The sequence below is a fragment of the Labeo rohita genome, chromosome 17 (genome assembly GCF_022985175.1).
Source record: "Labeo rohita strain BAU-BD-2019 chromosome 17, IGBB_LRoh.1.0, whole genome shotgun sequence".
NCBI classification, from domain to species: domain Eukaryota; kingdom Metazoa; phylum Chordata; class Actinopteri; order Cypriniformes; family Cyprinidae; genus Labeo; species Labeo rohita.
Genome location: NC_066885.1, coordinates 31,830,566 through 31,845,246, shown reverse-complemented (window position 1 = coordinate 31,845,246; position 14,681 = coordinate 31,830,566). Strand labels below are relative to the sequence as shown.

At 33.3% G+C, this 14,681-nt stretch overlaps 2 protein-coding genes across 2 annotated transcripts in view; one reads left to right on the top strand and one right to left on the bottom strand.

The window, feature by feature from the left end:
• nol10 (nucleolar protein 10) overlaps positions 1-14,681 on the bottom strand; it is a 327,975-nt gene that overhangs the window by 149,071 nt on the left and 164,223 nt on the right. The window lies entirely within an intron of this gene.
• Positions 1-14,681, top strand: part of galnt16 (UDP-N-acetyl-alpha-D-galactosamine:polypeptide N-acetylgalactosaminyltransferase 16) — a 56,837-nt gene that overhangs the window by 29,855 nt on the left and 12,301 nt on the right. Inside the window, exons 6-9 of the mRNA XM_051133237.1 lie at positions 3,329-3,450; positions 10,525-10,612; positions 13,148-13,232; positions 13,513-13,616. Coding sequence (XP_050989194.1) covers positions 3,329-3,450; positions 10,525-10,612; positions 13,148-13,232; positions 13,513-13,616 — 399 coding nt within the window. The remainder of the gene's footprint in view (positions 1-3,328; positions 3,451-10,524; positions 10,613-13,147; positions 13,233-13,512; positions 13,617-14,681) is intronic.

Sequence of the window (14,681 nt, the reverse complement as noted above, 5' to 3'; positions counted from 1 at the left end):
GATGGACACCCAACATAATATATGATATTTACCATCTGAATCTAACAATGTCACGTCAACAAATGGAAAAGTCAGCCTTTTATTAATTATCATGTTAATTACTGTGCCTTGTAGCCCCAAAAGCAGGGGCGCTTTTTACCCCAAATACCATACTTTTACATATTCTTTTGTTATTTAAAAACTGTTGCTTTAATTATCTTAAATAAAACTGAAAATCATTAAGAAGACCTTTGTCTCAAGATATATTTAATAATTTTAGCGATTCTCATTTGCTACTGAAATATACAACTTTTTTAAAAAACATCAAATATTAGATCAAGTAAGCACAGAATCAACTTTGTGCTGCAGCCTGCGATCGCGTCAAGGATCAGACAAATTTATACATGCATCTTGTAAAGCAGATGCTTTGGAAAGTGCCACACCACGTTTTTCTGCCATCTAGTGGTTTAGAGGAAAATAATAACAAAGACGCCTTTTACCCTGAAGAACCTTTAGCCCCATTATACCCTAAACTAAAATCGTTACCTTAAAGAGCTACCTGATTTAACCCATAAAAATCTGTTTTGGTGGTTTAAACTAAAAAATAAATAAATAAATAATATTATGACTTAATATTATAATAATATGACTTATTTAGATGCAGTTTTCAGTATAGCACTAAACAAACAAACATAGGAATGACATCTTCCAACAGGAATAATTCACATAAATTTAACACAAATGTCAGGACATACTAAATGATATATTTCTTAGAAAGACCTTCAAAGTACAATTCTGTTGGAAAGTTTTAGGTCAGTGAGCTTAAAAATAAAAACAATAATAAATTAATACTTTTATTCAGTAAGGATGCATTAAATTGATTAAAAGTGACAGTAAGTGACATGTATAATGCTACAAAAGATTTCTATTTTAAATAAATGCATTTAAACTTTCTATTTATTAAAGAATCCTGAAAGCAATACCAGAGTTTCTACAAAAATACGAAGCAGCACAACTGTTTTCAATACTGATAATACTCTGATAAAACACTGATAAAAAAAAGAAATCTTACTTTACAATAAAATCAGCACATTAGAATGATTTCTAAAGGATAATTTGATACTGGAGACTGGAGTAATGATGCTGAAAATTCAGATTTGACCACAGCAATAAATTAGCATTTTAAAAAAATTAAAAAAGAAAAAATTGCCAGCCACCAGCAGAATTTTCATGCCCCCCGGAATACATTGTTGTTTGAATATCTGATCATGCAACATGTCAAAAGAAAGAACTCTTTTAAACTCTTCTAAACAAACAAAAAAATCTAATTTATTCTAGCTTTTTCTATTTAATTGTATGCATTCTTTTTATCAACACTTGAATGTGAGTAAGTTTAAAGGGGTCATCGGATGCAAAGTTCACTTTTACATGTTTTGTGAACATTAATGTGTGTTGGCAGTGCATGTACAAATCTACCCTGTAATGATAAAAATCCATGCAGTGGTTTTTAATTAATCTGTAAAAATAATATCCCCTTTTTCAAATCGAGCCATTCACACTGACAGAGGCCACTCCCACGATAGTTGATTGACATGAGCGCCTTACCTCAGACCTGCCCTCAATCAGCTGTAACAGTCTGACCTCCATTGTTTCGATGCCGGAGCAGGGATGTAAATTAGACAAAAATATCTCTGATTGAGCGATTGAGGTGTTGTGTTGTTGGATGTAATATTGAACGTAGTGGTCGTCATTTAGCCGCTGAAGATGCAGTGGATTACATTTGTTTGTGAAGGGAATGCGCCTCCCGATCTACATACACTACCGTTCAAAAGTTTGGGGTCAGTAAGACTTGTAATAGTCTTTAAAGAAGTCTCTTATGCTCATCAAGGCTGCATTTATTTGATTAAAAATGTAGAAAAAAAAACAGTAATATTGCAAAATGTTTTTACAATATAAAATAATGTTTTTTATTTTAACATACTTTAAAATAGAATTTATTCCTGTGATGAAAAGCTGAATTTTTATCAGCTGTTACTCCAGTCTTAGGTGTCACATGATCCTTCAGAAATCATTCTAATATGCGGATTTATTATTAGAATGATCAATGTTGGATAATATCAACAGTTGTGCTGCCAAATATTTTTTGGAACCTGTGATTTTTTTCAGGATTCTTTCATGAATAACAAGTTTAAAAAGTACAGTGTTTATTCAAAATATAAATATTTTATAACAATGTAAATTATTTATTATTAACTTTTAATAAAATTTTAATTATTACCTTAATACATCCTTGGTGAATAAAAGTATTAATTTCTTAAAAAAAAAAAAAAAAAAAAAAAGAAACAATAAAAATGTACTGACCCCAAACTTTTGAACGGTAGTGTATATCCGTCTATGATAACACAAATAATTTGTGATCCAGCTTCACTTACAGCAGAAGTGAGTATAAGGGTTTTTTATGAATCTTTGTGATCGTCTTTTCTAATAATGTGCTAGTTAGCAAGTTTAGCGGCATGAAAAAAAAGCATGTTATAGACTTTTCATTAAGACCCTAAAGAATCATATCAACTTGTGAAAAAATGGGCATCCGATGACCCCTTTAATAAAAAAGCGACATTTTGAGCAAAAAAATTATGAAAACATGTTTTTGTCAAAGACTGCATCTGGATTCAGATCGATGAAACAGAGATGGAGTAAATCACTTCCATCAACACCCCCAGAGCTTCACAGTCCTATAGCACTTTCTGGGTTGCCATTTCATTTAGTAACGGTAGGCAGTTTTTATGATTGAGTTATTGTACATACTGTATGCATCTGCTTACATATGTGATTGCTTGTTTCTGATTTTCTTCACCATGTTTTGATCCTGACATTCCATACTATTTCAGAAGATAACAGCAATAAGTGTAATAGCACCTCCTACCATATAACAATGAAAACATGCAAAGCTGGAAAGGTCTGTCAGTGTTGGAGAAAGAGTTCAAATATTTTGAAACAGATAACACTTATTTTAAATTGTAAAAATACAGTTTGTACTATATTTTTGATCAAACGAATGCAGCCTTGGGGAATACAAGAGTCTTCTTTCTAAAACAGTAGACTCCAAACTTTTAAACGGTAGTCTGTATCTGCTTAAGGTTTGTTTTGTCAGCTTTAAGAAGTACATTAACAGATGAGCTTCATGTAATAAAATGGCACAAAGCTTAGCATGACAAACAGCCCTCAACTGATAAGCTTCATTTGTGCACTTAATAAATATATTTTTAGTGTTGTTATTATTATTTTGAGATGGTGATGTGTTGAGTTTGTTATGAATTGTAATGAATATGTGTTAAACTTGTGTGATCAGGTCTGATCCGGTCTCGTGTCAGAGGAGCGTCTGCGGCTTCGGCCTCCATCCTCACCTTCCTGGACAGTCACTGTGAGGTCAATGCAGACTGGCTGCAGCCCATGATCCAGAGAGTCAAAGAGGTGCGTCTGCTCACGTCTCCGCTGTACACAATAACATTACACATGTCATCACAAACGTTGCCTGAAGTTGTTGTTCTTGTTGTGCAAAACCTGTTGCTGTTGGTCAGACCACATGAGTATGGCGTCCATAAAACATCACTGTTCCATTATTAACAAAAAAAATTCTATCAAAATGAAAAACCTTCTAAAACATAATAATTTATTTTTTTATGGGGTAAAATATGTTAAGTGCCTTCCCTTAGACTATTTCATCTACAGTACCTCAAAACGTACAGCTAAATATATAACTGCAAAATATTTACAGATAAAAAAAATATGTATTATAACTGCTCCACAGTTATTTAGAAATAATATAAAACTAGAAACTAATATAGATCAGTGCTTCTCAACTGGTGGGTCATGACCTAGAAATGGATTGCAGATCTGTTGTGACAGAGTAAGACAACAGGGACAAAACAATGCTCAGCACCAGTGAAATGAAACTGTGCATGATTGGATGAGCAAAATAAATAGGCTTTATGAACTTTTACACTGGAAAAAAAAACTGTCCATATATACTACCAGTCAAACATATGGAATAATTAAAATGTTTAATGTTTTTGAAAGAAGCCTAAAACAAGTAATTTTTGGAATATTATTAACTAATCTGAATATCATGTGACACTGAAAACTGGAGTAATAATGCTGAAAATTCAGCTTTGATCACAGGAATACACTAACAGTCAAAAAGATTTTTAATGTTTTTTAAAGAATTCTCTTCTGCTCAGCAAGCCTGCATTTATTTGATCCAAAATACAGCAGTAATATTGTGAAATATTTTTACTATTTAAAATAACTGCTTTCTGTTTTAATATATTTTAAAATGTAATTTATACCTGTGATCAAATCTACATTTTCAGCATCATTACTCCAGACTTCAGTGTCACATGATCCTTCAGAAATCATTTTAATGATTTGATTTTCTGTTAAAGAAACACTTTCTATTATTATTATCAATATTTAAAACAATTGAGTGCATTTTTTTTGTAAGATCCAGCATTTATCTGAAATAAAAAGCTTTTGTAACATTATACACTATAGCATTCAAAAGGTTGGAGTCAGTATATTTTTATTTTATTTATTTATTTGGAAAGAAATTATAGAAATTAATACTTCCATTTAGCAAGGATGCTTTAAATTGATCAAAAGTGATTATAAAGACATTTATAGTGTTACAAAGGATTTCTATTTCAGATAAATGTTGTTCTTCTGAATTTTCTATTTATCAAAAAAACCTGAAAAAATTCTATTCGGCTGTTTTCAACATAATAATTATAATAAATGTTTTTTGAATCAGAATATTAGATTTCTAAAGGATCATGTGACTGGAATAATGATGCTAAAAATTCAGCTTTAAAATCACAGGAATAAATTACATTATAAAATATATTCAAATAGAAAACAGTAATTTTAAACAGTAATCAGAAAAATGCAGGCTTGGTGAGCAGAAAAGACTTCTTTAAAAACATTAAAAATCTTAGTAGTAGTGTATATTGCATTTTACAATATATTCACATATTCACATCTTTCTAAAACATTGTACAACAAATGAATTATTTCAAGCTTTTGACAGGTAGTGTAGTATGTTGCTGACATCAGACATTGTGCATGCAATCAAACCTTCTGCTACAAATTAACGTGTCACATAGTGAAAGTTAGTCCAGTTAATCAGAGGCCAATATTTGCAATTTATCATCATGGATTTAGGAAATCTCTAGCCATTTTTTTCTAACATTTTAAAGTCAGTTTTTAGTGCGGGAGGAGCATCAGAAGTGCACAGCTCTGCATGAATGCTTAAATTACATTGGACATCGAGTGGTGATGCAAACACTTCTAAAACTGTTTATTACACAAAATTAAACACAAATGTCCTAAATCTAGATTGCACAAAGTGGTTGATGTTTTGGAAATTCAAGCATTTCATTTGAATGTTCATTCTCTCGCAGTGCAAAACACATTGTGGTCATGTTTATTCTCACTGCGTGAACCTGTTTTTTTTTAGTCTAGTTCATATTTTCTTTTACCTTGTTAAGTTTTATTTACCATTTTAGAGGGATGCATGTCATGCAACCTGCCCATGTTACATTTACTTAATTTCACAAGCTTCTACCTAGTGACAGAAAAATTTGCACCAGATTACTGTAGAAATTGATCTCTTTTTTTTTTTAATCTGGGATACTTGATCTCTTTGTGCACTCTCGGGCTGTGCGACCTCCGACGCAGCTTTAACATTGTGAGAGCTGAGAGTCAGTAATGAGTCATAAATGGCCAGAGTCCAGTCTGGTTCTTCAGAGGGAGATTTTCCCAGAATTAGAGCGAGAGAAAGGCAGTTTGTCTTCTCACAGCTGCACCATGTAGCCTCTCTCGTCCTAAATCATCAGGAGCGATTATCGTCATCATCATCATCTCCTCAACCAGTTTTCTGCAGCAGAAGAGCTTTGTTATGAAGCCAAGAGCCTAGTATACCTTCAATTTGTATCTGAGCCTATGTGTTTGTGCGGCAGGCAGCAATTCAGAGTGATTGCTCGAATCATGCTGATTGTTGAAGACATAAGGGTGGACTTTTCCGTCTGCCAGATTTTCTTCAGATGTAAATATGTAAATGCAGTTATATCAAATGTAAAATCAAGGCACTTTAGCAGCATAAGGAGAATGAAATCTTCTGTTTGACTAGTCCATGGATGTTCCTGTTTTTCCAATTTTTGACTCAGGAGTCATTATTTTTTTAATACTTCAAGTTTATATATATGTGATCACATCATTAAGCAGCCAAATGTCTGTGTGATGTTCTCAGTCAAATTATATGAGTTGACGCATACTGACGCATGAATAATCTGAGCGCTGTATGAAATATAATGATACATACAGAAGGAAACACACACTGTTTGTTCTTCTCAAACAGCACATTGAAAGAGAATCAGTGTTTGAAGCCTTGAGCAACAGTCAGTCGGATTGTTAAACTCAAACAAAGAAACAGCTTGAAATACATGGAGTGAGACAACATATTTTTATGGATCTGTATTTTTAAACAGCAGATTTATTGGGGGAGAAATTAGTTGTAAATATTGATATTATGAAGCTACAGCTTCAAAATTTTTAGAGAAAGAAATTCAGAATTCTGAAGTATGTAATATTTTCTAACAGAATTTGAATGATTACCACTAGTTTCACACCTAAAATTTCAGGGGGAAAAAATCTATTATATATATATATGTTATATATTAAAGGGGTCAACGGATGCAAAGTTCACAAACGGATTCAAAGTTGAACATAAATGTGTGTTGGCAGTGTATGTACACATCTACCAAATAATGATAAAAATCTACACAGTGGTTTTTATTTAATCTGTAAACGGGGCACTGAGCACTGAGCGCTTCTATTTGGCTCAGGTCCATACAAGGCTCAAAAGCACGTTGGAATTTAGCAGTTAAAGTTTAAATACACCAGTTATTGTCCACATTGAATGGTTAAAGTCAACAAGTTTTGGGGGCGCTGGAGTGGGTCAAATAAAATCTGAGGTGGTACAGATCAGATCGGAGCGATACCCTTCGGTTGAAATCGCATTCAATTTAGCTTTTCGCGTTTAAAATCGTATTCCAGAGGTGAAGGTCGGTCCTTCAGATCATTGCGGGGGGGGGGGCTTCATGGCGTCATAGGGGGGGCTAAGCCCCCACTAAGCCCCCCCTTGACTCCGGGCCTGCAGGGACGTAGACAAGAATGGCACCCAAGCAATTGAGGTGTTTTGTTGTTGAATGTTATAATGAACATAGTGGTCGTCATTTACTCCCGACATCTGAGCCGCTGAAGACGCATTGGATGACTTTTTGTTTGTGAAGAGAATGCGCCTCCCAATTTACAATTTTATCTATGTTTGTGCGAATAATTTGTGACCCAGCTTCACTTACAGCAGAAGTGAGTATAAGGTTTTTTTTTAATGAATCTTTGCGATCACCTTTCCTAATAACGTGCTAGTTAGCAAGTTTTGTGGCTAAACGCAGCAAAATGCGGCTAAAGTAAACAGACTCGTCACTCCACAGAGGGAAGAGAGGGGCGGGGCGAGCAGACCTTATTACAGTTTTTCTCAATTGCTTAAACACATTTCTTGAAATTATGCCTCTTTTTTGCGAAACTCTAAACATAAGTCTGTAACTTCTAACTCAATTCCCCAAACTTACTATATTCAGGTCAAAATGAAGCTCTCCACTCAAAACAACTCAATCTTGCTGAAAAAAACTTTTTCTCTCAGACATGACACACAAACCCTTTTTACACACTGATGAGATCAATTCAAAACAATACTACGAAAACTGGTAAGTGTTGCTTGGAAAAAAAAAATTGCATGATGAACACAACAAATGTATGCATTTCCAAGTGTTTTAATCCATAATTTATTGTACTGTAGAGTACAGCACAAAACAGCAAACATCAACAGAAATAATTATTCTTCCCCAGCATGCTGTCTTTGGTCTGGGACAGGCCAAACAACCTCCTCAACATCACAGACTAAATTGGTCCTGGACAGGCAGTGGGGGTAAAATCCTCTTGCATGCCTGATCCAACCCTGGCACGCATAATCTAAAATATATGAAATTGCTTGTTTTCTTGCCCTTGCCCTTCCTATTTTTCTTCCATGTTGTTGTTGTCGTCCTCCTCCCCCTTCTCCTCCTCTTCCTCATTCACCTCCTACTCTTCCTCTTCGAAATTACACATTACTGTATGTGGGATATTGATTGAAAAAGACCGGATAGGATTCACAGTTACACTTTTACTAGTGGTCTGACAAAAAAAATATCAAGATTAAAAAAAAAGAAAATACATTACAAAGTCATTGTGAAATAGAAAAGAAAAAGAAATATGGGCAAAGGCGGAAATATACATTAGAAAGTCTTCTGTCAGAATTTGTAACTCTTGTGTTGTCCTCTGTCTATATATGATTTTTTTGAAGGTTCATGAGATGTTGAGATGTACCTTTGAGCTATTTCAGAGAACTGCTTTATCATTGGTTGGTCTGTAGTCTCTACATTAGTCTGTAAGTCCATAAGTCTAATAGAAATGTGTAGAATATGCTTGACAGTTTATGACAACTCGATTAAAAAATGTAGCATTATCTGCAAAGACATATACGATGAGCTAATGACTTGATGTTTTGAGGGACTATAGCACAGAGAACTATATACATGTAATACATTTTGAGCAACATGACAATATGTGGAGTGTTGAACAAGTAGTTTTGAGAAAAGCACCAAACTGTAATCTGACTTTGGCCCTTTTATCTTCATCAAAGGTTCTGATTGATGTGTGATAAATTTTGACTTCTAGTGTTTCCACTTGGGTAATTGTGTGCTAATTGAGCTCAAACATATTAGACTTGAATGAACAATATTGAATGCTAGTGCTTTCTAAATGACCACATGGTGTAAGCACTGAGAAATGTGGGGATTTGTGTGTAGAGTTTTGCAGTAACAGTTCACCAAATCTGACTCATGTGTTAAATCAGGGGAATAGTGTTTATATTTCATCGAAATGGGTGTGCTTTTTGAAAAATGGCATTATGGTTTTTTGATATTTTTGTTCAAAAGATAGTTTATAGTGTTTTAGCAGTCGAGAAAAACTAACATTTAAAGCACGATCAACCAGAACAGGAGGATTTTTGCAGAGCTGATTTTGGCAAGGTAAAAAAGGTGTTTTTTACACTACAGTTGAGAAAATGTTATAGACTTTTCATCAAGACCCTAAAGAATCATATCAACTTGGGCATCCGATGACCCTTTAAATAATATATTAAAATTAATTTTTAATTTTGTGAAATGTCACATAAAAGTTAGATTTACAAAAAAAAAAAATAAATAAAAATAAAAATAAAAATAAATACATCTTTTTACATTTTTTCTAAGTCTATAAAACAAATAAAACAGTATTGAAAGTATATTTAAATTATTTTTATCATTATTATTATTTTAATCATTCAGTACAAGTACAGTTTGATTAGTGATCTTGCATACTTTTTTATAAGCAAGTGAAACTGACAAGCTGTGGGCTTCTTCTGAGTGGAGTCTCCTGATGTCCTTCATGATTGTCAAGCGCTGCATGAATCTGTGAATCTGCTGTAGGTGGGGTCTGTTGCAGATGGATTTCTGGGCTTCCCCGCACATACTCAAGCTGTGAGCGCAGAGTTCAGCGTGTTTGTGAACAGTGCCAGATCTAATTGAAAACACTTGATTTTCTTATGCAGTTGTAATATGAACTTCCCCGGCACAAGTTTTTTTATGTGACACATGCATGCTTACATCCTTGTAAATGGTATACGCATAGCAGCGAGCTCAGTTTCAGACTAGCACACCTTGCAAAGGACACACTAGTGCTCTGCATCAGTGAATGCTGCAAATCCACAGAGACACACAATCAGATAATGTATTTCTGCAATAATTTACATCTTAAATCTAACCACCTTTTTCATTTTTAAAATATTTAATGTGGATATATAACACTATGCTTTGTGTTAAATTTCCTTGGCATTAAAATACAGCTGCTGTGAGGGGGTTTGTAATATAGCTGTTGAGGGAGTGACGATAAATTTGACATCTTTCTCCCTTCTGACTGTCACAGTCCTTCCCACTATATTTGACCCTTTTTGGAAAAAAAAAGGATTTTGTTTTTTTCTTTTACTGATAGAGAAACAGAAAATAATTCTACCGGTTTAGGCTGATCTGTTTTGATGGTTTCAGAGTTTTAGAAGATCCAGTTCTAACATTTTAATGAATCATTACTCATTAATCATTAATCAAAGATCTCTAATATGCCTTTAGAAAATAGATGAATTTTTATTTCATGCACTGTAAAAAAAAAATCCAACTAATTCATCTTAAAATCTTAGTTTCAGTTGCTGCCTTAAAATGTTAAGTATAGTCAAATATGCTGTACAAGTCATTTCAGCTTTTTTCAGCAGATTGGTCATGGAGACTAAATAAATCAAACGCCTTTAAAGCTTTTTACCCCTGATTTCACTGGTCATTTGTGGTTTGTGTTCTCTTGTAGGATCACACGCGTGTGGTCAGTCCCATCATTGATGTGATCAGTCTGGATAACTTTGCCTACCTGGCTGCATCTGCAGACCTGAGAGGAGGTGAGAGATCTGCTTTACCATACAGAACATCTCTTTAATCTGTCAATTTAATCTCTTTGATATTTGCTTCTGCCCAGAAGCAATGAGAGTATATGAAGAACAAACTTCTTAGATGTTTCTCCTGAGAATAATCCCCAAAAATCTCCTTTAGAGTCTTAGAAATCTCAGACTGTGCTTATTTTAGTATTATTTACAGTATATATATAATTTGTGACCCTGGAACACAAAACCTGTCATAAGGGTCATTTTTTTTAACATTGAGATTTATACATATGAGAATGCTGAATAAATAAGCTTTCCACTGATGTATGTTTGTTAGGATAGGACAGTATTTGGCTGAGATACAACTATTTGAATATCTGAAATCTGAGGGTGCAAAAAAATCAAAATATTGAGAAAATCACCTTTAAAGTTGTCCAAATGAAGTTCTTAGCAATGCATATTACTAATCAGAAATTAAATTTTAATATATTTATGGTAGGACATTTACAAGATATCTTCATGGAACATGATCTTTACTTAATATCCTGATGATTTTTGGTATAAAAGAAAAATCAATCATTTTGACCCATACAATGTATTTTTGGCTGTTGCTACAAATATACCCGTGCTACTTATGACTGGTTTTGTGGTCCAGGGTCACATATATTATATTGTTATTATTTTTATTTTTGTCAAGGAATATTAGGAGACAAACATTTGAGACTAAAAGGAGAAGTCCACTTCCAAAAAAAAGATTCACATATAATGTACTCACCCCCTTGTCATCCAAGATGTTCATGTCTTTCTTTCTTCTGTCGTAAAGAAATTATGTTTTTTGAGGAAAACATTTCAGCTGTTATGGTGCCCCGAGTTTAAACTTCCAAAATGCAGTTTAAATGAGGCTTCAAATGATCCCAAATGCGGTTATAAACAATTCCAGCCGAGAAAGAAGAGTCTTATCTAGCGAAACGATCGATATTTCAGAAAAATAATACGGTTTATATACTTTTTAATGCCAGACGCTCGTCTTTTCTCTTACTCTGCCTGGACAGTTTTTTTTTCCGGTTCATGACAGTTAAAGTATGTCGAAAAACTCCCATCTCATGTTCTCCCACAACTTCAAAATCGCCCTATATCGCCGTTTTAGCTTTTTTTGTTAAGGGTGTTCGATCTTCTTTGCATGTTCACTTTGCAAAGACTGGGTCGGTACTTCTGCAGCGATGTAGGATGATTTTGAAATGATTTTTGAAGTTGAGGGAGAAAATACAATTGGAGTTTTTCGACATACCCTAACTGTCTTGAACCAGAATACACAAAGTTCAGGCAGAGCAAGACAAGATGAGCATTCGAGATGAAAAAGTATATAAATTGTATTTTTTTTAATGAAAATAACCGATTGTTTCGCAAGATAAGACCCTTCTTTCTTGGCTGGGATCATTTACAACCACATTTGGTATCGTTTGAAGCCGCATTTAAACTGCATTTTGGAAGTTCAAACTTGGGGCACCATATCAGTCCATTATATGGAGAAAAATCCTGAAATGTTTTCCTCAAAAAATATTATTTATTTACGACTGAAGAAAGAAAGACATGAACGTCTTGGATGACAAGGGGGTGAGTACATTATATGTGAATCTTTGTTTTAGAAGTGGACTTCTCCTTTAAGGCATAAGCAAGAACACTAGATCTCCTGAGCTTTAAAGGAGCAACCTCTGAGCAACCATATAGCAGCAATCACAATAATCTGGTTAATTTAAGGTATCAGTAAATAGAGTCTGATATACCATCTGATATTTGGCATATTTGCTTTGCTGATGAGTGTCAGAAGCATCTTTTATTTTGACATTGATGGGACTTTTGTTTTCACAGCTCAAAAACACCAGCACTTGAGCGCAGATGCAAATGTAATCTTTAAATCATTGATTTCAAATGTTGGTGCAATATGTCCAGTTTGCCACTATGTCATATTCATCCCATTTGTAAAATTAGCATTAACTGCTCTTTATTTAAGAAAATATGTTTCACAGTTTGCAGTGCACTGTTATTATGTTATTCAAGTGCATTTTTATTACTGTTTTGAACTGATTCTTTATGTGTAAAAAAAAATACTTTGCATAAATGCATTATGCATTTTATGAAAAGCAACTTTGCTTTCAAGGTACACATTTGCATTTTATCAGTTCTTATTTCACATGAGAATGGAACCCGTGACTTCAGTGTTGCAACTACTCCTTGCGTTACAGTCAAGCATATAATACTGTGAAAAATACTATAACAGGATTACAGAATCAAGAAGTTACGGAATCATAAATCTGATTATTATACAGGGTTTTTTTTATGTTTGTTTGTTTGTTTTATTAAGTTTATTTAATAAAGTAATTATTTCAGTTTAGTATGTCAAAATAAATTACATTTCATTGTAGAAATGGTTTTCATATGTATGGCATCGGCCATCAAATATAGTCGACTGATTTGCTGACATATTAAAAATAATTGCATGTGTTTATTTCAGTGGTCCAGAAATAACTCTCACTTTTTCCCCTCTGACATCAGGTTTCGACTGGAGTTTACACTTCAAATGGGAGCAGATTCCTATAGAACAGAAAATGGCAAGAAACGACCCAACACAACCAATCAGGTCTCTCTCTCTCTTCATAAAGAAAGTCTGTTGGTAGATTGGAAATCATTCAACCTTATTTAAATCTAGAAATCTACAATGTTTTAGAAACTTGGACACAAAGAAAAGACTTGACATTTCACATTCTAGGTCAACAGTCAAATGGAAGCAAACTTTTAACAAAAGACTTACAAATTCAAGCACCCAGAAGTTGTTAGAAAACAACAAGCCTTTTTATTACTGTAGGGATTTCAGACATTTGGAAACCATAACATGTCCATACCAACCACTGTTGTTGCAGGACTCCTGTAATTGCTGGAGGAATCTTCGTCATGGATAAAAGCTGGTTTAATCACCTGGGCCAGTATGACACTCACATGGACATCTGGGGTGGTGAGAACTTTGGTAAGTGATGTTCAAATGGTTTTACTCCTTTGCTGTGAATGTGTTTAGGTGTCAAATATCCAGTAAACGGTTTAGCAAGGCTAGTATTAAAAGTCATACAGCGCTGCTAGATCTGAATAAAGAAAAGTGTATGGTTTAGTTGCCCTTACTACTACAGTCAAACATACTTCAGGGATAATGTATTTACCTAAAACTAAAGCTAAAATAATAAAACACAATTTTGTTATATGAAATAAATGTTATTAAAACAAAATAAAATAAAAAATGTAACTTATTTTATTTTCTACATTTCTATTTTTATTTACTTTAATTTGATGTACTAAAATAACAAACACTAAAATGTATAAATATATACAATTTATAAGAATTAAAATTTAATAAATATATAAAAATTAATTAAGAGACAATTAAAAAAAAATGGCAAAAGCATACAACAAAATTATTCAGTCTTTAGGTTTAGTAATTCATTTACTTATATGAGAAGTTAGATTGCTTATATTAATTACTATAAATTACTTATATTAAAAATATTAGAACAAGAAAAACATATCCAAAAACATAAGAAAACAATTTCAAATATTATTACATTACTGTATTAATAAAAACTATAAGTGGGTGCTAAACTGTGATACTAAAATTACACAGTTATTTGTGTTTAGAGCCCTCTACTGGATAAATCAGAGTCTTGATGGAAAATGCTTTAATGTTATATTTTTGTATATTTGTTTTGTATATTTTTGTTATTATCCCTTATATCATGTTATATCTAGGTGCAGTGCAACAAGTTTTCCACAAGTAATTTTTCTGTCCACGTTGAAAGTAAAACTATTGCGTGACAAGACAAATATATCATTTTGCATTTTATTTTGCCCTGACGGCAAAAGACAAAATCCACAATAGCATGAATTTCCAAAAGAGGAAAAAATATTGTTTAGAAGATGATGTTTGCCATCATTCCCTGACCCTGAAAAGGGTCCATCAGAATGTATCTGATGTTTAACCTAACACTAACAGGAGAGAAATGTTTTGGACAAATGAGATTTCAGTGTGTGTTCAACACTACAG